The sequence below is a fragment of the Xiphias gladius genome, chromosome 17, assembly GCF_016859285.1.
Source record: "Xiphias gladius isolate SHS-SW01 ecotype Sanya breed wild chromosome 17, ASM1685928v1, whole genome shotgun sequence".
Taxonomy (NCBI): domain Eukaryota; kingdom Metazoa; phylum Chordata; class Actinopteri; order Istiophoriformes; family Xiphiidae; genus Xiphias; species Xiphias gladius.
In genome coordinates this window covers 15,418,173-15,441,178 of record NC_053416.1, presented here as the reverse complement: position 1 = coordinate 15,441,178, position 23,006 = coordinate 15,418,173, and the positions used below count along the sequence as shown (strand labels likewise).

The following is a 23,006-nucleotide window of genomic DNA, read 5'->3' as shown; positions in this document are numbered from 1 at the left end:
GTCAAATAAACATAGTGGAGTAAAAAGTACAATATTTTCCACTGAAGTAAAGTACTACTACCTCGAACTTGTCCTTGAGTAAATGTTCATAGTTACTTTCTACCAGTGCTCTAACCAGTGGTGGAAAGTAGTACTCATATCTTACATAAGTAAAAGTACCAATACCACAGTATAAAAATACATTTAAAAGTCCCGCATTTAAAATCCTACAGACCCGCAGAAGCAAAATGTACTCGCAGTATCAAAAGTGAATGTATGTGTTCAGCAGGATATTTATCCTTGTGGCTGATGTATAATATTATATATGACATTATGAAATTGTTAATACTGACGCATCATCATCATCAAGATAAATCTGAAGGGTCATGAGATGAATACTGGGAAAATAAATCCTAAATTCTCCCACTTGCTTTTAGGTTCATTTTTTTGGCTATTCCGTAACCTGTTATCATTTGTTTTTATGTAAAATCTATATCTGTAAAATAACTGGAGAGTAGCAGATGAAAGTAGTATAAAAAGGAAATACTTCAAATATACACTTAAGCACAGTACTTGAGTAAGTTACTGTCCACCACTGACTGTAACTATAGCTGGGCTTACATCGCTGTATGTAATATTGTCCTAATGCAGTACAAAATTTCATTCAAGAGACGCCGTAAGTTTAGGAGTCACAACATCACACAACAATATCTCTGCTAGTTTTTAATATTTATTTTAGTTTATTTTTCTCCAATATTTGACACACCAAGTGCTTCAAGAACAATATACATCACAAACATCACAGTAACCCAACACAGCAGTGACTGTTTCCCCGCTAACCCCACGAATTGGTCCACTTTATGGGTACGTCAATAGAAACCATCTCGTCTTCCCGTGGGGCGGGCTGGGGGAATCAGGAGGGGGGATGACACACAAGCATCACATAATATTGACACCTTCACACAACTGAATACATTAATTACTGTATGTTATTTAAAACTAATGTTATACTTAGAATAGACAAGATGACAAAGACAAGATGTTCCTCGGATTAGTGGTGATTAGAAGCGAGAGAACAGAAAGGTTAGGAGGAATCCTGGTGTGCGATGGTTTGTTATAGTGTGCCTACTGACCTCTGCTGGAGCTACAGCTGTCTGAAAGTACAACGAGCACGCCACACTTTTGGACAGCCACTCTAAAGATCGACACACTGTTTGTCTTTTCCTCTTGTCCCATAGCGTACTGATGCCACTGAATCATCGGTTGGTCCCACTGTCAGGGAGGGTGTTAGTGTAGCGTTTTAAGCGTAAGCCAACGCTTCATTCTGACAGATACAAAACACAGATACACGCAAGCCGATCTGGCCTGCGAGGGAGTGGCTCGAGATTTATAAGGTGGGGGATAGTCTTGAGAAAGCACCAGAAAGCGTGGAGACAGGTGCAGTTAAGAAAAGGCATGAATTGAGTACTGACTGATTATCTTGATCTACCTTCTATCTCTGAGCCCAATAACTGTTGTCAGATTCAGTCATAAATTGTCTCAAAACCGTTTGTTTGATCAAATAGACAAAGAAAAAAAACCCAAATCTGTTCCCTTTAGTATTGTTGTTTCACATTATGTTTTTGAATACACATATCTAATTAAGAAATTTTAATAACTGACAACTTTAAAGTACAGTAGACAGCACAGGCCTGTGATTGATGGAGTTGTGAGGGGGAATAGCAGAGTAATATTAGACTATAACTAGGCCACGGTCGTATGTGGTAGATTGATGTTTAGTAGGCGTGATTAGCCACATAGAGGGATTTTGCTGCGGCGCCACCAGTTCCAGCAGAGTCGTACTTGCCGAGCGCAGCCTGACCGTTTGCCTGAGGAAGACAGAGAGGGGACAAAAAAAAAAATGTAATTCAAAATATTGCACGAAGGAAGTTTCAGTTTCATTTCACTCGAGGATATGACTGTATCTGATGTCCGTTCTCGGTTATGTCTGACCTCAGCGCGTTTGATGAACTCCTCGGTGGCGGCCTTCTCATTGTTCAGCTCTCCTCTCCATGCGTTCAGTGCAGAGGCCTGCAGGGCCCGGCCATAGGAGAAAGTCAGGGCCCAGGGCCTGGGGAGCGGACAGTTGTTAATGGCATTAAGGTTCATGCTGGCCTCCTCTTCGGACTGGCCACCTGACAAGAAGGTCACTCCTGAGAAAAGACAGAAACAAGCACATACATACATTAACTACCGGCTCAAACCTGATCTCATAGATCAGTTAAGCCTTTCAACTCTCTCTATCTGAGGGTGGCATAAACAAATAATTCATGTGGCGATATATAACAATACATATATATTGTAATACATGCATGCATACATGGTAATGCTTTATTTTTTGGGATCCACAAATGCCTAATAATATCCTAATAATTTCTTGTGTAATTTTACAGAAAATGCTCTGTAATTTGGCACTAATTGTATGGAAACAAGAGGTAGCATTCAAATGTTGCACTTCAAATGAATTAATTTCAATTAAATGCTAGGCTAATGTAATTTACATGTCCTTTAGTCAGAGAACAACATGTCTGCAAATTTGTCTATGGACAAACATACAGGTTAACATATATAGACCTCTTTATTTACACCGGTTGTTTCAAGGAAATTCTTTTGAAATAGAACAACTGCTTTTAAACTTAATGCAACTAACTAAATCCTAACTAAAATTGCAGTCTCAGAACTTTGTTACTAATTTCCATAAAATTGGCATGAAATTACAAAAATATTACAAGGAAAACATATGGAAACTATTCAGAACAAACGGACCTGTAATGCGTTACCCATTATACAATACATTATTCATACTATAGCACCAGGTGCATTTTTAAATTTTATATATTTTAAATATATTTAGTAGTTTTCAGGTATTTTTCCTTGTGTCAAAATATATTTGCACAGACTGAAGATCTGACTCTGTAGAAGACATAGTGCATTTACATGGCACACAAGTAGATGATGTGTAAAAAGGCTCAGTCTTTCAAGAAGCCATAGAAATTATTAGACACTTTAATCTCAGTTGTCTATAAACTTGGCACATCAGTTTAATATATGAATGATTTGTGATTTTTTAAAACTTTGCCAGTATTATTATCATTATTATTGTTATTAATATTGTTTATATCTATCAGTCTCTGACCTGGGACAGCAGGAGGCACGGTGCGGCGCAGAGCAGTGACAGTAGCCATGGCGATTTCCTCGTTGCTGTACTTGGTGGTGCAGGAGTGTCCAGCTGTCACCATGTTGGGTTTCAGCAGTGTCCCTTCCAGGTACACATGGTGGTCTGACAGAGCCTTGTACACTGCAGCTAGGACCTAGCAGCAGAAGACAGATATATATATTCTGAAAGTGAAAAAACTGTGATCGCATACATGCAGTACAATAAACAGTGTACAGGACATATCAGGTGGTTTGTGTTATATATATTCTTCAGTAAATTACCTTCTCAGTGACATACTGGCAACGTTTCAGGTCATGGTCTCCATCAGGAAGGATCTCAGGCTCCACAATAGGAACAATGCCATTCTAGGAGACATTACAAAGGATAGGTTTAAGGCAAGCTCTCTTTATCTTACAGAAACACTGCTAGGGTTTGTTACAGTGCCCCAACAGTGTCCTCAAATGTTCTCACTGGATTTGGGAGCGCTTTAAAAAACTGAGGGAATATATCTTTAACCAAACTAAATGACATGCTATGTAATCTCAAACCAACCTGCTGACAGATACTAGCATATCGTGCCAGTACATTAGCATTCTCAAAGATGGCCAGCTCAGACGGCGTGGTGTCGCTGATCTTCAGCACACAGCGCCACTTGGCGAAGTCAGCACCGTCCTTCTTGTACTGCGCACAGCGCTCCGACAGCCCGTCCAGACCTACACTCCAACACATGCACAGAGCCATCCATCAGAATCAAAGCAGCAGGGGGTTTGTAATGTTCGTGAGCTTTGGAGAGTGGGTACCCTGATGCTTCCTACCCTGAGTGGTGGTCTCTCCATTTGTTCCAGCGAGGGGCACAACACCTTTGTCCACCTGTAAAGACAGAAACAACAACTGTTTTAAATAATGTTGTACATGTGATATCATCAATTAAATGTCCTTCAAATTCTCAAGTGCATCAATCTTTGCTTTAACCAATACTTGTTTTTTCTATATTATTCAGAGCGTCTGATACCAACTCCCATTAAATGCAACTCTTACAACTAAATACAACTTTCCTGAACACAGAAACTAAAAGCTCTTTCACCCAGTTTGTCCTCACAACCTGAACCGCTGTTTTGGGTGGGGTTGTGTGTATCTAAACATGCTGACGGCGAGTCCGTGTTGTCATACAGAGCATAGGAGTCCTTCTAGTTTTACCTGCAAAACGGAGGATCGCTGTCTTTTTTGCCTACTTGGCTGTTGTATAATATCAACACTTTGGATGAGGGAACACTCAGAGCCAAAGAAAACAGAGACTTCTAAGGCAGAGAATCCCAGAGTCAAGTTTTTATGTTTTAGGAGACTGAGGTGAGGAGTGACATGTGAAAAACAGCCAATAGCTGAAAGCAGGTCATGGTTAAAATGTGTGGCAGAATGGTCGATGTCAAAAAAGATGAAGAAGCTTAATTAAACTGACTTTAAAACCTGGATGCGGCCCACTATTTCCCAACTGAAGAGGTCTACTTTGGAGCTTTAAAAATGACTGAAATGATTAGCTGCAACTGTAAGCATTGTTTACCTTGATGCCAACAACAATGCCACGGTCTTTGATGAGCTTAGAGAAGGGAGTGCCATCGTCTGTGTTCTGGTAGAGGGTTTCATGGAAGAAGATGACCCCTCCGATACAGCTGTCGATGCGCTGGTCGGCTGTGAAGAGCAGCTGGCGGTAGCGACGCCTGTTCTCCTCTGTGTTCTCAACCCCAATGGGGTTCAAGCGTTTCGCCATGCTGCCTGCAAACAGCACACACATACAAATATTCATACATACATCATCCATGTGTACATAACTGCACAGTTAATTAATCAGGCTTTGACACTGCTTGTATTTTTTATAAGATAATTAAGGGTATTTATTCAAAGACAGCTCAGGTGTAAAACCTGTTCAGTGTGAACAGCACACAACCATAAAATACAATTTAAACTGATCTACACCGTTTAGAGTGTCCAGGTTTGTTCAGGTGAAAACCTATACAAATGTGAAATCGTTAAGTCAATTAAAGGGTCCTCATTTCACACTATTTTGAAGGGATAATACATGGAAGAGATTGTAATGATTTGCCAATTCATTTTCCAATTAGAATCTACACCCAATTTTATAGCAATTCCGTGAAACCAATAATCAAAATTAAGCCAGAATCGGCGTTGCTACAGGGTATGTCTGTGATGATTCTCAGTCATCCCGGTCATGGTATTCTGTAAGTGCTATGCGAAGCCAACTGGACTTGCTGGAAGATCTTGAAGATGTTTCGCCTCTCATCCGAAAGGCTGAGGAAAAGAACTGAAGAAGCCTTTCGGTTTAGAGGCGAAACACCTTCAAGAACTTGAAGCAAGTCCAGCTGCCTTTGCATAGCACTTACAGAATTGCTACAGGGTAGTTTTCCTAAACGTTGATGTATCGTGCTTTATAGTGCTATGTAGAAGTTTTGGTGGAACAGGATGATAAAGGATATAGGGATATACCAGGTTTCAAAAAGATTAACAAATCAGACAATCCAGTATTGATGTGATACCTAACTGAACAAAATACATAAAATCAGGGATTGTTCAACACCGCTAAAGCTAGTAGGGGATCAATTAACTTTTCAATCTCAAAGACAGCAGCGTAGATTCTATCATTTTGTTTCTCTAGCATGTGGGACTTGATAGGAAAGATATTAATTTTGAAACCACACACGTGCACATACCGGTGGACTCATCGGCTGCGAGGATGCCTTTTCCTGGAGCTACTATCCTCTGAGCGATGTCCTGCAGCTCCTTCTTCTGCTCAGGAGTCAGTGCGGGATACTGGTGAGTCATGGTGGCTGGAAGAGAAAGACAGAAAGAGAGAGAGGGACATGGAGAGGTCACATTGCTTCACACGGCGTTGATCTGGACAACGGCCCAGCACGGGCCTCATTTCATGTCCCTCTATTGTCTAAACATGGCTACCTCGCTGCAGAAATGAGCTCTTCTCAGTGAGGGCAGGATGATGGGTGAAATAGCTCTTTTCTAGACTCCATATAAAGCTTGCTCATTGGCATTCAAACCATCTGAGTTTGAATATGACTGTGTTACAAAAAACGTCTTTTTGATATGCAGTCTGGTCTCAGTCATATAGAGAGTGAGAGTAGCCGTGCTGTTAGGACGTGCAAACATGCACACACACGTCTCAAACCAGATTATTCCGTTCCCTATTCTCTTCTTCGCTCTGCCGTAAATAAGCAGTTACGTAACCCCTCCCCACCCCCCTCCTAATGGCAGAAGACAGAGAGGGTGCGATTATGTAACGGCGCTCCTGTATACTCTGCTGCAAGTACTCGTTTTTTAGCTGCAGGACTGGATGCAGCACGGCTTGTTACTCTCTCCTCAGCAACACTCTGCTTTCTCCTGCTTTCCACTAAAGTCATTATATCCCTCTTTGTGCAATGCACGTACGCTTGCCTTTGACTTCTTTGCATCGATCAATTCCTGACATGCGTCCACATTTTTAATCCCCCCCTTTAGTTTCTTTCAAACCTCCACCTGTGCTCACTGAGGAATGCTGCTGCTTTAACTACTGGATGCATACAAGATGAACACAAATGGGATTTTTACACTCCCATTTTCGCACTTCCCTATAACGTGTTACTCCCGCTAATACAGACTGTGCCGGGGAACAAGCTTTTAATTCTCTTTTTGGTCGACCACTCCAGTTGCCAAGCTGCTCCCAGCTAACGACGACACTGTTATAGCTTTGTTCAACATCACCAGTACTCCCAACATGTGCCACAGTATTGAATCAGCTATAGATGATTCTGTTTGACGGGTGGAGGCTACTCCTTTAGTGACAAGCACAGAGGTTAGCTCCAGTTAGCTGTGAATGGGGGTGTTTGCTACACTGAGATTTGCAGCCCAAAGTGAAAGAGAACCAAATACAAACAGTTATATTAAAAATAAATGTTTGACCAGAGTGAATACAGATAATTAATTTAGTCTAGACTAAGTTTGAACTACCATCTTAGGCTAAAACGAGTTGTCTGGTTTATTCCCTGAGACGAAGAAATCTTAGTACGAAGCCAAAGGAATGTTTAACACAAACCACATCAACTTTCGTCTGCATCATGCAAAAGGAAAAACAGGCTTACTAGATAACAGGATGCAACAGAGTATTAAGCATAAGTGCTGAAGTATTCGGATACTAACACTAACATTTACATGCTTTTACACAATAAACTCATACGACTGTTTAAGTTCCAACTGAGGCTGGTTTGCAGTGGTAGGGGACTGCCTGACATACCCTGTATCCTCTGTGCTAATCCTCAGCTTAAAGCTATGAGATAACAACCTTTGGAGCACACGCACACACACAAAGGCGTCTCAGTGAAAACACTGAGTAGTTACCACAACACGAATGTCAAGCACGGCTCACTGCTTATAGTTAAATTCTACATGCAGCTGAAATTACAGAGGTCAGGCCCGCAGGTTACAACACGTCCCCTGAGGGGGGAAAAGTTGGAACCAGGAGTATAAACGCATGCAGACCTCTCAAGTGAATAAAACACTGTATTTACACTTGATAAAGGCCAAACCAAGGGTACTGGCACGATAAGTGGGACTTTAGTATGCACAGCCTTGCTCCACTGTTAGGCAGACAAAACTCATGCTCAGCAAATACCTGTTATCTTTTGTGAAGCACCTGCGTGCTTCGTTGATACATTTTCATTGACTTCAGGCCCAGTGTGGTTGGGTTTCTGTTGAGAAAACACTGCAAAATAGTTTGCGAGGCGATGTAAAGTCTAAATTTTATGCAATGTTGAGTCAAACAAGGGGAAGAGTTTCCAGACCTTTTAAAACCAAAATGGCCTCGTCAGTTGAATATCGAAATGAACAACACAATTTTGCCGTATATAGATTTTTTTTTAATCGCCTGAGGGCATAAACATAGGACCTTGAAGGACAATGCCCTACTGTGTGTGTGTGACCTGCCTCTGACATATGATTAGCCAAGAGCACGTTTGGTGGGGAGATGTTTTATTTCTCGCTACTGGTGATATTGTGACAGCCAGGTTTCTTGTTGCTGTTTTACCAAAATGCTAGGTCGATAAACATCAATGCTGCCTAAGACAAGACAACTTGGGTTTTCTTACTGTGACCATGATATGTTTTTCTATACACAGAATGAAACTTTTGTATGTCTGCGCCACAGATTTTTAGCTTTTGATGTCACCAATGATGAAAATCTGAAACACTGTCAGGTGTGTACACTGTCTGGTCTGGCCTCAGCTATTGAGGAGCATAAACGAGACTACAACCTGATTATTGCAATTGCGCTTTTTCAAAGATCTGGCAGAGGACAACTCAAGAGTTGCTTCCGTACGCAAGTTATTCACAAACTCAAGGGTAAGTGATTTTAGTCTTTTCTGTCTTAGTGTCTGCTCCTTATGTGTCTCCAGGAAACACTCGCCCTCCATGGAGCACTTAAGAACAAAAACAACACATAAGCACATTAGATAATTATCACCTGCTTCAAGGCCCGGGCACCACAGATGTGACAAAAGCAAAAAATAAGGAAGTGTATCACGCAGAGCTGCTTAATTCAATGATTAACTGGCTGACTTCAGTATTATGCAATACACTTCATATCCTTCAAGTTCTATCCACAAAAAGGAGAAGCTTCATTGCTTTCCTCTTAGAAAACCCAAGAAGCAAAGTGGTTTGATGCTGATGAAAACATCTTCAATCCTGTATACCCTGAAAATGAAGCTAACCTTCATCACAATTAGCCGCTCCAACTTGCTGACAGCTTTGAAAGGCTTGGTGGGAAATTCCAAAATTTATTGACAGATGGAAAGCGCCCAGCACTGAAACATTCATTATGGATCCAGTCTGCTCACAGAGTTTGATTTCCCTCACGTGACTGAAGAAGCCGACTTGGTCCAGAATGAGGATCAGTTGAAAAAACATCCTTGGTGGTCTATTGAAAGTCCTGATGAAAGGCCACAAAGAAGCAGACCAAAAGCTGCTGAAGAGCCCTCACAGTTCAGCAATAAGCTCCGCTGACAATTCAATGCTCAAACGCCAACATTTATTTATAGTATATAATTCAGTGCAAGCTTGGTTGGTAGAAAAATTTGAAAATATTGATAAAATGTAGCTTTGGTTACATCACTTCTTCAAATCTCGAAGGAACCAATGTACATCTTATAATTACTGCAGACTGACATGTGCTTAGGTAAAATAAATAGGTGTAATCACTAGCAGATCCTGCAAATCAATCACTAACAAATACTATAGTGGGCTAATGAGATGTATAATAGAATTTTCACAACTTTTAACCTTTTTCTGGTAGCCTGTTTGTCTCTTGTTCTCTCACGTGGGAATTTGTGTATCTGCTTGCTCCAGGGAAAAAGAAAAATTTTCCATATCAACATAAATGCACCCTACTGCAAAAATGTCACTTTGACATGATCTTAAGTAGCAGCATGCTATTATCAGGCACTACCACTGGTGACAAGGTTTATCTTCCAGACAAATATAGCTTTAAAATGCACTTCATAATTAAAGGCATTATATTTTTGGGGTGGTCATTAAAAAAACAAAATCAGTATTTGAATCATTTCCATAAAAATTAGGATGTCTTAACAAGATCGAATTTGAGATTTGTAAAAGATGTGTTTCTTAATCTTCTCTCTATCGTGTCTCTGGGATTTCATTCCAGCCTGTTGCACAGTGGCTGACCACAACAAGACAAACGCCACTTCTGCACTGCGACATCAAGATGCTGCGGCCAACTCCCTACTGTGGCGTCATGCAAAACCACTTAAAACTGTGATCACTATATGTTAAAAATACTGTCATTATACATCAGTCAAATGCAGCCAGCAGTGATCATACTGCAGACCAGATTTACAGGCATGTTTTCAATGGAAAATTGACAAGTAATTCACATTTTCACCATTCTGAGTTAACAGTATGATACAACATTTTAACTTAAGTTTAATTACACCCTAGTTAAGACAAAACAGATGAACAATTACATATGTATTCCCTGTCTGAAACCCATTTTCATCTCAGCCATCATGTATCTGATGCTTCTTTCTAATTTAAGCTTTCACCTTAGAAAGGACAGGATGATTAGACCAGACACCACACTGTGTTCTTTGCGCTACAACAGTCACTCAGTTCTTCTCTGTGAAAACCGATGCTGCACAGGCTCACTTACCAACCCGGGAAGCAGTTAGAGATCACAGATACATAAACATCAAACTCAGTCCAGAATGCACATCTACATCGCTAGCAATCCTGCTGCAGCTGGTCTTTTTTGAAGCACTGCTGCAAGCATTAATCTACAAGATGTTTGAAGCTTGCATACTATACTGCGTAGTATTTAAAAGGCTGCAGGCAGGGACTCAGTGGGGGTAAACTGAGTATAGCTACCCCTACTCAGGCTGGAATTGCAGTTAAAACATTTACTGGTTGTTAATATTACAATAATAAGCATATAGGGAGAGGATAGGGGCGTTTGAATCATTATCACTGCCTGGAGGTTTACCAACCTTTTTATAATTCTCTACATTGCAAGCTGCATGAGCTTTAAGGAGGGGACATGGCTCCTGCGGGGCAGCACTAGTCAAAAGTAAAAAGCCTGCTTGCTGTGCTGCGTTTTGTTACCAGACGGGCTGCTGGCCTTGGCACTGATGCACGTCCCTGTGTTTGAGCCTTTTCTATCTTCAGGCCTTGATCCAGCAGTGCTCGCAGGAGCACTGTTTCCCATGCAGCTCCCTGATACAAGAGCCTATGGCAGACGTCAAAGCTGTGTGCATTGCAGTTCAGAGAGAGGTTGATGCTGGTGAGAATGTGCAGATTACACTAAGTGACGTTTTTCTCTTAAACACTGATAAACTAAACTTTATTCCTTTATCTTCAGTTTGCATGACAATTTGAATAAACTGTATTTTTTGTTTCCATAACACAGAGAGGGAAAACAAATGATTAAGGTTAAAGGAACAACAGAGAAAAAAAATGTGATTACTACACAATCTGTTAACTAAACGAAAACTACAAAACTTAACAACTAACATTATTTAAATCCAAATATGTTCTGTACCCTACATTCTTGCATTACACTTTTGAGATTTACACCAAGTCTGATTGTGTTGTCAGTGTACTGTTTGTATAAATAGCCTATATGCTTATATGACACTCCATATAATGTATATACATTACACACACATATATACTCTAAAGCTAAAACAATTTGCCAATTAATAAATTAGATGATCAACAGAAAATGAATAGTCAAATACTATAATATTCAATTAATCATTTAAGCAAGGGTGCCAAAAGTTCACAGCTTCCAGCCTCTTAAAATTGAATATATCTTTGGGATGTGGATATTTTTAAATTATTTTGTGACATTTTGCAACCAAAAACATTTAATAAAATAGAGATTAGCTGACATTGAAAATAACAGTTAGTTGCAGCTGTCATACGTACTCTAATTTAGGTCTGGAAGTCACTATTATCTTCATTATGGATTATCATGAAAATACCCATCACATTTTCACAAAGACTAAGCTGAGATATTTAAATAGCTTTTTTCCCCCTTATTTTTCTGACCAACAAAATATTCACATCTGAGAAGCTGAAACCAGTGATTTTTTTTTTCTCCTCAAAAATGACTTAAAAATGAAAGGGTGAATCAGCGTTTTTGCTTAATCAAGTAATGGACGAATAATTTCATCTATACAAGTAAATTAAATACATATATATGGACGTATATATAGGACGAAGCCTGGTGGTAAAATACACAGGTACGTGCTGCAGCAAGAGATACTCCATTTCTTTGAATGAATTACTCATACATCCGCCTCCCATCACAGCAGAGGATGTCTACGTGCTTAGGCTCAGATACACACTGCCAGGCCACTTCCCCACTGCCACCCTCCGTCATCACCTACCACTGCGGCCCTAAAAACACAGTAAACTACCATCGATCTTACAGTTAAAACGTGTAAAACGGGAGAGTTCGTCGAGTGTGTTTAAACTGGAAGCAGACGCGACGGGCTCACCCTTGAAGGTCACCATTTTAGCGTCTCTTCCTGTTGCGTATTTCGATGATGTGTTGAAATGCGCAACTTTAAACGGATTTGTTGAAGACGTCGACGACTTTTATTGGCTTTCTGTCGAAGGAGACGACGCCATTTAGTGCCACGGGTACCAATTGTAGCTATTAATTAGCTGTAGTTACTGATTCACGAGAAACTAGCGAGGAAGGTGAAGTTGGGTCTAGGTTGTGCAGAGCATCATCATCATCATCATCATCATCATCGTCCTCATCAGTATTATCATCTTCTGAGTATGTTCAGTAACACAACGCAGAGGGTTCCGCAGGTGTCCCGCTGACCAGACGAGCGGCGGTTCTTACCTGCTGACGGGCGTCCGAACGGGCAGAGAGCGGGCGGGCGTTGTGCGGAGGATGCGAGACGGTCTCCTGTGATACTGCGGCAGCGCAACGTGACCCTTTAGAAAAGCCTCGACCCGGGGGCGGAGCTCGCGCCTCTGCGTCACGTGACGCGACGACGACGGGGCGCTATCGCGCACGCGCCGGGCAGCGTCACGACTCAGAGCGTGAATGCAGCATGATTCGGCAACTTTAGCAGGGAGTTCAGACAGTACATTTATTCAATAAAAGAGTCTAAAAGACAAAAGCAAGTCAAACTGTGGAAGCTCGTACTTTGGTAAAAAAAAAATATATATATATATACAGATCTTAATTCTCCCTAGCGTTAAACTATAGCGTCAAAAAGTGTACTTTTGAAAATGATGCGTACCCTTTTGTAAATTGGAAAAAATGATTCTGCAACTTTTCAGTTATGGTGTGGTGGAAGAGCACACGCACCATCTGAATTACTTTTGAGTGGAGTCAGCATATATGATTAAAAACAAAGCACAAATAAAATGACCCTGGAACTCGTGTACTCTCAATAAAGTCAAAGAAATGTGGATGTAGCTAAGTCTTGTTCTTTTTGTGGTCGTGCCGATGAAGCTTCTGTCAATTTATTCTGCCACTTTGATATAACAATGATATTTTTGGTCTGATTTAAATCCTCATGTTTTCAAAACCACTAATGTTACTCACTGTTTGCAGTCTTGCAGCTATTATTAGTTGTTACGACAATATAAGTAACCAATCTGTTTATGTTGTTAACTTTTTTAATGTATTTACATAGATAATTGGAAGTTTTTAGGTTCCCGACACTCTTTCTGGATTAGTTTTGCTTTTATCCCTTGTTTTATAAATATGTATGTACCTTTTTAATTTTATCAGCTCATCTGTAATGTGTTGTGTACTTGTTTTGTGCCTGATGTGCTGTGTGCTGTTATTTGTTGAATAAAGTTATCAGTTGTTTAAACTGTACTTAAATACAGTACAAACTTAATAAAAATGTCCACTACTGGATACTTTAAAAAAATGTGATTTCTTAACCAAACACAGGCATGCTATAAAAAGAGAAGCAGGATTTTCAACATATTACTGACTGAAATATATTATAGTTGAAAACTATTTCTCTTTGTCTCTCTTCTTCAAGCAATCAAATGCAGACAAAATCAGCAGATCGCTGTACAGTAAGAGTTTAATATTCCATCGGTGCTACATGGTAATTACAAAAATACATTGTAACATAACATATAACAACAAATAGCATCCAAAATGTTCATATAAACTTTTGTAAAGAGGAATTTATAAATAATTACTTTTGTGACAAAAAAAGCAAGCTCAGGATCCCACATGTGAGGCATTCAGGGTACACATCAGGGCAAAAAATCACAATATAATCTGATGATCAGGTAAGTGCATGTAGGTTTGATTACTAGCTAGAGTTACGGCAGCCTTGGACAATAGAAAAAGCCCTGTATCTATCAAAATGTCAAGTGGAGGTAAACAATACTGTTGTTCATTCAAACCTTACAGTCCCAGCTCAGATCTGTACAGCTGGGTGCCATCTTGGGCTCCAATTCAAGCCTGACTTGGGAAAATCAGTGAGCGCTCCCCTGAGTTGCAGATTATAAATAATAAAGTAGACATTGAGGGTGTACCCGTCTCTGATCTGATGTCGTGATGCTTGGATAAGTTTTACATAGTACAGGAAAAGAGATGTTTCTGCTGCAACAGAATTTAGGCAGTAAAGGTCAAGTTTGGGAAAGGTTGTCACAACATAACTCCTTGCCTCATTCTGTTGAATGAGGCAAGGAGTTTCTTCTGTCTACTTCTGCCTAAATGCTTTCATAATCGTTCAATATTAAAGCAAAGGCAGAAGGGTTTTGGTTGTCTACTTAACTACACATAACTTGTAAGAAAAAAAAAAGAAAGAAAGAAATTTGGTGCACTTTTCCATGTGGGGTGAATTTGATAGCAGTTGTATATTATGTGCTAACAGGGCAACCATGACCAGTCACTGAAAAACTACAAGTAGATGGACAATAGCGCAATCTTTCTTGCACAAGTGTTGAGCAAATACAGAAGGCTTGAAAAGGTGCTCATTGGAAAAAGGCAAACAAGTCAAAAAAAAAAGAAAAAGAAAAAAAACAGTGCCCAGTACATCACAAAAAAAGATAAAACTTTCCAATACAAGTGGGGAAGTGGGGTTTTTCACTCAATGGAATCATTCCCTTCTAAACTATATATCAAATTAAATCATAATCAGCCGTTTTGGCTTTTTCTAAATAAGACAAGGCGCACCACACCTGTGTGTAAGGGTGAATAAGTGTGCGGAAGTACATTTATGCAGGCATTTACCTTTAGTGTGTTAGTAATCATACTGTAAACGCAAAGTCCATCACACAAACACTTCTTTGCCTGGACCTTTTTCCTGAGCAGTCTGCAGTGTGAGTGCCGGGCCGGGCAGCGGTGCAACAGTGTGAGTTTGTGGGTTGGCATCCAACTGTGCGTCTGGTGTGGCTGGAGGGCTAAGGAGTGAGTCATAGTCGAAGCCTTTCAGAGGCTGCAGAGACAAAGTGAGTCCTCGTCGAGCTTTGGCGGCTCGGTCTGGTCTCTCTCTCAGCTCCAGAATCACCTGGAAAGGGACAGTGAGGGAAAAAAAATAAATAAATCACTTCACTTTGCTTGCATATTGAACATTTTTTCAACAGTCTGACAAATGTTGGAACTTAGAGAGGGAGCAACCACACTGACTAAATCCCGACATGCACCAGTTACCTCCATAGGCTGGCGCTGCAGCAGGGCAAGGTCAAAAGTTATGCCATGGAGGAAGGTTTGACGCTTGAAACGATCAAGGGTCCTCAGACGGCGGCAGGGAGTCTTGCACAAAAGCTGGACAGAAAAATGGGTGTAGGTCACAATATCAGACTAGACATACCTAAATCCTGGTGCACGTAGTCGAATAGTCAGTAGTGCAGATTTAGTGTTTTGGAGCAAAATGATTGCAGTTTGTGTAATTACCTCAGTTATTAGCAAGGCAAATGGGGGGGTGAAGCTAAGGGGCATTTCGTAGGGAAAGCCCCTCACTTTCCTCAGCATGCTGCAGTGGTCTGGTTCTGGAGGCACAGGGAACTGAGGACGGATGGAGGTACAATAATTTAGGGTGTTTCCATTTTTAGAAATTTGAAAGATTTCACACTTTTGCATTGCAGAACATAACTAAAGAAACCAACTTGAGCCCTTTAAATTTAGATAATTACATTACAAATGTTGTCAAGCTCTTCTCAGAACTTGCTCGTACCCTGGGATACCCCGAAAAAATGTGTGAAATTACCTCATGAAACATCAAAATTATGCATCAAAATTCAAGCTCAGCTACGTCAGCGGAGGAGTAATTGTGAGTAATATCAGCTTATCATGCAAGACACGCCGAGCCCACTGGCGACAAGAGCTCACCTTCCCAGTCACCAATGAGAAAAGCAGAATTCCCAGCGACCACCAATCAGCTGCGTGGTTATAGGGCCCGCCACTCAGCACCTCTGGGGCTGCAGAGCAGACAGTGCATGTTCACAGCACAGGAAGTACTATATATTTACTATATATTTGTGCATAAATATATTAATAAATGCACCAAGTATTAGTCTGTTAATGTGTCCAAGCATCTGTGACTCTGGCAGGAATTAGCTACAGAGGTGGATTCGGTTTATTTCTCACCCATGTATTGGATTGTTCCACAAATAGTAAAGGCTCGTCCTCCTCTTTCCAGGCGACGGGACAAACCAAAGTCAGCTAAGCGGAGGTGTCCTAGAACAGACCATTTTTCTCTACATCATTATGAACACGTGACCTGAGGCTCTGAATTAGGATTCTTCGTATTGATGCAGTTACAACTGATGTAAAACATGTCAATATTCCCATCATAATCTGATCTCCTTAGTGCATGTAATTGGATACACAGGCTGTCCCCTGTCCGTGCTAACAGATGTACTGTTTGCATTAAGGTGTTATTGACTGACAGCTGTGCAGAGTCAGGATGTTCTCTGGAAGGTTCTGTGCTTCTCTTGCACACCAGAGCTATGCTGCTCTCTGCTGGGGACAAGTTTTTACTCACCGTTGTCTGTCAGCAGGATATTTTCCATCTGCAAAGAAGTACCAAAAAGACTGAATTACTTAATTACACCCATCCATATTCACCACCACTCACTGAACTCAATTAACTTTACTAAGAAGAAGAACCTCGTAGCTTATTTTCCTGAGCCTTGGATTTCTTATTCTCATTATTATTATTATTATTATTATTATTATTATTCAATAGAATTCTCCATCAATAAAATATAAATGTAGCAACAGATTTTTTTGAATGGGTTAAACACAAGTATGCATCAATGAACCGACTAACAAACAGGAATTCAGGAATTAACAATGTGTGCTGACAGATTATATTATATTCATTAATATTTTATGTTAATGAATCTGGGTCAAACATCACAACCTTGAGATCCGTGTTTAAAAACCTATAAATTATAAAGCATTCAGCCTCTGTTGTCTGTAATCTTTGTTAAATAGAAATGCATTTGTTTGCATTTTGTACTACTAATCATTTTGGTCCCAAACTTTTACCTATTACCATCCTCTTTTACCTTCACATCTCTGTGGATGATCCCAAAGTCATGCAGGAAGCCTGTGAAAAGACGGCAAAGAAGAACAAAAATATAACACCCAGTAAACATGTTTCAAATCCACCACTCTGTCTTCCTACTGGCATATTAAAAAGGCTGGCACTGCCTTGTTGCTGAGGGAGATCCTTTGAGAGCTCATCTCATTTTAATTAGATGCCCTTTTATAATTACTCACAATTACATAACTGTGGAAACTTTCATGTAGACAAGTCTGATCTAATCTTATTTGAGGAGAAAGGGGAGGTGTATCAGTGCAGTGGCAAGAAAAAGTATGTGAGCCCTTTGGAATTACCCGGTTTTCTGCATTTAATGTGATTTGTTCTTCATTTAAGTCACAAGTATAGACAAACACAATGTGCTTAAGCTAATAGCACACAAATGATGATAATCTTCTGTGTGCTTACTGAACACACCCATTAAGCATTCACAGTGCTGGTGGAAAAAGCAAGTGAACCCTTGGATTTAATAACTAGTTGAACCTAATTTGGGAGCAATGTTTTAACGTTGGTATGCGGTGCCCTGTTTACAGCTCAGGGGTTCACATATTTATTCCATCCTATACTGTGAATGTTTGAGTGATGTATTCAATATGGACAAGAACGATACAATGATTTGTTTGTTATTAGTTAAAATAAATTGTGTTAGGTCATAATTGTAACGTAGATAAAGATCTGGCCACATGTTGATACAAACATTTGTACATCAATGCAGGTAATTCCAAAGGGTTTGCTTTTTCCTGCCACTGTATGTGAGTGGGCTGAACCACTTCTGTTAATATCCCTGGAGCGTACTCACCGATCGCACATCCCAACTCCGCTGCAAACACTCGCACTGTGTCCTCTGTGAACTGACCAATCATCTGCCAATAGGTGTACAGGTCTCCGGTGCTGCAGTAGTCGCACACTGCAGGAGCAGACACAGTATCAAAACATGCCTCTGTCATGTAATGTGAGGTGTAGATGGGTGGGGAAGGTCAGCGGGGTGTGGAACACACACTGGTGAAAGAAGTTAGGAAAAGGGAGTGTAATCTGGAAGGGAGGCCAGTGAAAAACTGTAGTATCTTCCTCTACAAACCAAACAAAGGCAATTTACTTTAGGCTGTTTTTGGCCGGTCTGCCAATGACACACTTCTGAAAAATAAAGACACAAAGTGGGTTGGGTGTGCACAAGTGTATAGGTGTGTGTGTCCGGAATAATGGATCACCCCTCTCTAATTGGAGATAGTAATTTTTTTCGATCGCTGTTACACAAGTCAACATGAGAAGCAAGGAAAATGTTCAGCGACGCTTATGCTCCATTTCTATATTTATGACTTAAAAGATGTGATTCAGTGATGATTCAGTGTTTAAGCAAACAGGGACGTCCTTATTTTTGAACGTGACACATGTATTCCGTGTTGAGCTGCAGCAGCGTTCAAACATCTGGTCCCCGGGCTAAGACACTCTCTTTCCACAGGGGGTGGGGAAGCAAACAAACTGGGTCACACTTTCTGAGTCAGTGACTGATTTGGAAAAAAAGGGTAAATGCTCTAAAGGAGAAGAAAAGGGGGCAAAGCAGCCACAGGATGCACAGGCAGTGGTAGTTTGGGGTTGTAGGGGTTCGGTAAAGTCTGTGTCTCCAGGTGCTGTACAAGCAAAAAGAATTAAAAAGACTTGATAGGAAGCTCTTTGTATTTTGTTCCTCATGTTCTAGGTGTTGGGTTGGGGATTGTGGGTAGATCCTGGATAAGACTACCAGTATTGTGGTGAAATAAAGTGGAGTGAGGGGTTTTAGACAGTGGATCTGGGTTGGATTGGGTTACTGGTCTCTGGCTGACTCACTAATGTAGAGGTGGTGCTGTGTCTGCCAGCAGTCCTGGAGGTCATGGACAAATGGGTGGCGCACCTGACGCTGCGGGGAAAGGTCAAAGGTCAACCTGGAAAATCTCACTTCTGGCCATCGACCAAAGAGAAGTCCGTATGTTTGTATACTTTAGTAACCTTTGGTTTTTGAAAACATAAAACAATTTAAAAGTAGACCCCCCTGGGTCAGAGAGATGTTGATTGGCTTCACATTATTCCGCTGAGGAGGGGGCCCCCTGTGCTGGGTCTGAGCCATTGATTGGCTTTATGTCTCCCGGCAACTTTCTTCATTAAAAAAACAAAACAAAACTCAACTATTTCCAAAAAAAAAAAAGTATTTTTAAAGGCATACAGTTTATCAATGTCTAAAAACTTTCAAGACGTCATTCCTTCCCAAATCTACAAACACTCAATGATTTTAAAGGCCTGTTCTTGGTACTTACTTGGACTATAACTTCTTCTTTTGACTGCTCCAAGACCCCAAGTCTCAGAATCTCTGATTTAGGTATAACCTGTTGACCGACAAAAATACTGAGATGAAATAAGACTTCATAGGACTCACACAGGACTGTAATGATAATGAGTTGGACAAAAATCCTTATTACACAGTTACAGTTTACTACAACAAGTTTGAATGTAAAAGGCCTCAATGACTACAGTTAAAGGTCCTGACTTGAGGCTAATTTTGACCATTAAATAGAAATTTCTGGTTAATTTTAAGGCTATCATAGTCTTGCCAGCACAAAAAACAATGTATTTCTTTAACCTTGTGTTTTACAGGTCTACAAATAGTCACTTTGTATATTACTGTATTTGCAAATACCACATTTACGAATGAATAAACTGACTGATCATTCATGGCTTTGATCACTCAAATAAACAGATTTAAAATGTGAGATTCAGGCAGAAGACTCACTTTGACCGCATATGTTTTCTGTTTGGCCTTGTCCTTCACTTTCAGAATGGGTCCAAACGAACCTTTAGCGATGTAACCCATCACCTGGTGGATTTCAAAACACAAGTAATGTACTGTCTAATCATATCAAGCCTTACACATTACTGGTGTCTTCGTTGGTATCGAGGTCTACCTGAAAGTATTCGTGCCCAGGCACAGTTCTGTGGGGGAATTCGGGCAGGAACATGGTAATGAACCCCGGCAGGCTCCACTCGGCTCTCAGCTTGTCTGGGCCTACTCCCGCCAACCTCAGGACGTGCTCTGGGATGTCAGGGGACTTCCCTTGGAGCATTCGACGCTGGCCCAGACGCAGGCCAGGTGGGGCCAGGCGACAGAGGCCTGCTGGGATAGACAGACCCACGCTGGAGAGGAAGCCACGCCATCGAGATGAGAATTGCTCTTCGTCCCGCCCTTCAGTGGGCCTCTGTAGGGGAGACAGAGGAGGACACACCGAGACGCAATTGTGGCACAGGATAGATAGCTAGATAGAAAGATAGCTTATAGCACTGTGGGGTTATTACCCTGAATGACTGTGGATCATGGCAGTGCTTTCTGGGAAGACAATTAATGTGAATTTCCTACCAAGAACATAAAGGGCCAACTCCTAGAGTCTCAAACTGACAAACAGTGTTAGTCAAGGGACTGTTCATTTGACATTGCTGGGCTTTTGTTAAGCAAGGACAAGTATCAGCACTTATCGAAGCTGGCATGCAATGCTAAAAGCAAAGGTTTTTTATTTGACCTTTTGGGAGTTCATAGGCCAGTAACTCATGAGCCAACAGAGGTGTATTAAGCCATACGGGACAAAGGGAAGCTTTTTAAAAATATGTTTATTTTCGCTATTTAACCAGGGAAAGTTGCCTAAGCATTGCTTCATATTCACACACGGCTGAGCTGCTGCTGAGTGCAAACACAGCTCCTAAGCTCTTAGACTAACTCAGTTTCCAACTCTGTAGCTGCACTTAAGCAATTACACACATATGTCTGCTGCAGGGGTTTGCAATTAGGTTCATCCAGGGGCCATATTTTTCCCAGCACCGTTCAATGGGGGCCCAACATTTCTAGGCGATGCAGATACAGCCCCTTTTTGTCGTTAGTGTTTTGCTTCTCATAAAGCATTTTATTTTTGAGCACTTTAAAAATTTTATGAATAAAACAGATTTATAAAACTTGTAGTTTTTAGTTTTTTATCCACAGGCAGATGTAATTTTCCCCATTAGCTAGTGAGTGCTAATAGAGTTGCACCTGCTTATGTTACTGTAAAACTAATTTGGCAAAAAGAAAAGACTCATACACACAAATGAAAAGCAGCTCTATGTCTACTAGACTGCCACCCACTTGTGTTTGAGACAAGGTAATGTTTATTAGGATTTATATACGCCTGTTAATTAAATCGGAACCTGCATGTGTAAAAAATTATGCAACACTTTTGATGCAAACCATGAAAGGGAACATTTCAGCTTGTGAAAAAAATCCCTAAAATGCATCAGTGGCCAACGGATACGTTCCATTGAACTGTTCCTGCTCTCATTTTTGATTTAACAAGAAGGAAAAAGATGCATGGTGTACATCCAGTCTGCAGCCACTCGGTCACACGGCCCCTCTCCCCCTGGGGCCTGTGCTGCACCACAGATCTGCAGCTCCGTGGAGCAAAATGTGTGTACTCAGCCATGCAGGATGTTGCTATCATCTGAGCCAAATGAAGGGACACATGGACACAACTGTAGTCACTCATCTGAATTTACTGTCATCAGCGGGACATCGACAGACCCCTGGCCAGAGATGGCCGGTGCTGGGATTTAATTTCCGAAACTGTTTATAAAGGTGCTCAGCTGCCTATAGATTTGCGATGTTAACACCGGAAGCGTGACGATCCCGTCTTCGAAATAAAAGCGTAATGATTACGAGTACACTGGCTAACTAACAGGAAAGATATTTAGGGGATAACATTAAGTGTAATTTTAACTACGAATTTGACGTTAACTACGCAATTTTATTAGACTGCTAAAAAAATAAAAAAAACAAAAATACATTTAAAACAGTCACTAAGCATTGGCATCGTCGTTACCGCCTGGGGATTTCGGGCACCAAATCATCGCCATGGAAACAAGTAACCCCCACCCCTCCTACGTGCGTCACACCTTAGCAACCGTGAACCTCACTCAACTCACCTTCCTGTTTTTACTGCCGTCGGCCCCCATCAGTGTGACAGGACATCGGCACGGGGCACTGTACCCTCAGTGCGACGTCTGCTCCTCATCCAGGCGGTCACATTGTACTGCGCGCCCCCATGGCAGCCTGTCCACAGTCACACGCACGACACACACACACACACACACACACGCGCGCCAATTTAAGGCTTGAACACGCTAACTAACACTCTGTATCACCCAGCTGCGGGCGATCGGGATATCCTGTGTAAAATGTAACAGATATGGCGACATAAAAACAAGTTAATCCCGAGTACGGGCAACGTCAGCGCAAATCCGCCCACGTCCTGGCCAGCCAATGAGACTGCAACCTGGCGGAGTCCAGCTCCCCCTGCTGCTCCCTGGAGCCAGAGCTGCAGACAGCGATTCCACAGATGCGTGACCGTCCGTCTGTCATCTTTCATACCGTTTGCGTGGCGGGTCTGAGGGTTTGCGAACGCAAATGCGCTCTGCGTCGCGTGATGTTACATCTCCGACGGACCTCTCCTGGCAATTCTTCAGTTCACTCGGCCTAAAAATAAACCAGCGCATGCATAATTGCTGCTGCCTCGACGTGTCACATGAAAACCCGCCGGGCAGCCTCCAAAGGTAAACTCATGCGTGTTTGCGTGTACGGGTCCACCGTGGGTGGACATGGGAGGCGCACAGTAGTTTTGGGTGACAATGGCTCCAACCACACCATAACTTTAACATATTTCGTTTCTGAA

At 41.3% G+C, this 23,006-nt stretch overlaps 2 protein-coding genes across 2 annotated transcripts; both read right to left on the bottom strand.

The window, feature by feature from the left end:
• Positions 1–696: 696 nt before the first annotated feature.
• aldocb (aldolase C, fructose-bisphosphate, b) lies at positions 697–12,707 on the bottom strand. The gene is made up of 9 exons (XM_040150045.1): positions 12,600–12,707; positions 5,899–6,015; positions 4,734–4,945; positions 3,991–4,045; positions 3,728–3,888; positions 3,457–3,540; positions 3,155–3,329; positions 1,972–2,171; positions 697–1,847 (listed from the first exon to the last, which is right to left on the bottom strand). The coding sequence occupies exons 2-9, from the start codon at positions 6,008–6,010 to the stop codon at positions 1,755–1,757; spliced, it is 1,092 nt and encodes a 363-aa protein (XP_040005979.1). The 5' UTR covers positions 6,011–6,015; positions 12,600–12,707; the 3' UTR covers positions 697–1,754.
• Positions 12,708–13,807: 1,100 nt separating this feature from the next.
• Positions 13,808–22,598, bottom strand: rskrb (ribosomal protein S6 kinase related b). Its single transcript, XM_040149700.1, has 13 exons — positions 22,261–22,598; positions 20,223–20,513; positions 20,051–20,134; positions 19,578–19,646; positions 19,114–19,183; positions 18,089–18,196; positions 17,255–17,295; positions 16,726–16,753; positions 16,329–16,418; positions 16,071–16,159; positions 15,636–15,746; positions 15,393–15,506; positions 13,808–15,249 (listed from the first exon to the last, which is right to left on the bottom strand). Exons 1-13 carry the CDS (start codon positions 22,288–22,290, stop codon positions 15,013–15,015), a joined length of 1,362 nt encoding a protein of 453 aa, XP_040005634.1. The 5' UTR covers positions 22,291–22,598; the 3' UTR covers positions 13,808–15,012.
• Between the last annotated feature and the right edge of the window lie 408 nt (positions 22,599–23,006).

Excerpts from the sequence above, each read along its gene's own strand:
- aldocb (XM_040150045.1), bottom strand. The coding sequence starts at position 6,010 with ATGACTCACCAGTATCCCGCACTGACTCCTGAGCAGAAGAAGGAGCTG. Across the intron at positions 4,946-5,898 it reads CGCAGCCGATGAGTCCACCG|GCAGCATGGCGAAACGCTTG; the intron begins GTATGTGCACGT and ends TGCTGTTTGCAG. Across the intron at positions 4,046-4,733 it reads GCATTGTTGTTGGCATCAAG|GTGGACAAAGGTGTTGTGCC; the intron begins GTAAACAATGCT and ends CTGTCTTTACAG.
- rskrb (XM_040149700.1), bottom strand. The coding sequence starts at position 22,290 with ATGGGGGCCGACGGCAGTAAAAACAGGAAG. Across the intron at positions 20,514-22,260 it reads ACGGCAGTAAAAACAGGAAG|AGGCCCACTGAAGGGCGGGA; the intron begins GTGAGTTGAGTG and ends TCTCCCCTACAG. Across the intron at positions 19,184-19,577 it reads AAGAAGAAGTTATAGTCCAA|CGTCAGGTGCGCCACCCATT; the intron begins GTAAGTACCAAG and ends CTTTCCCCGCAG.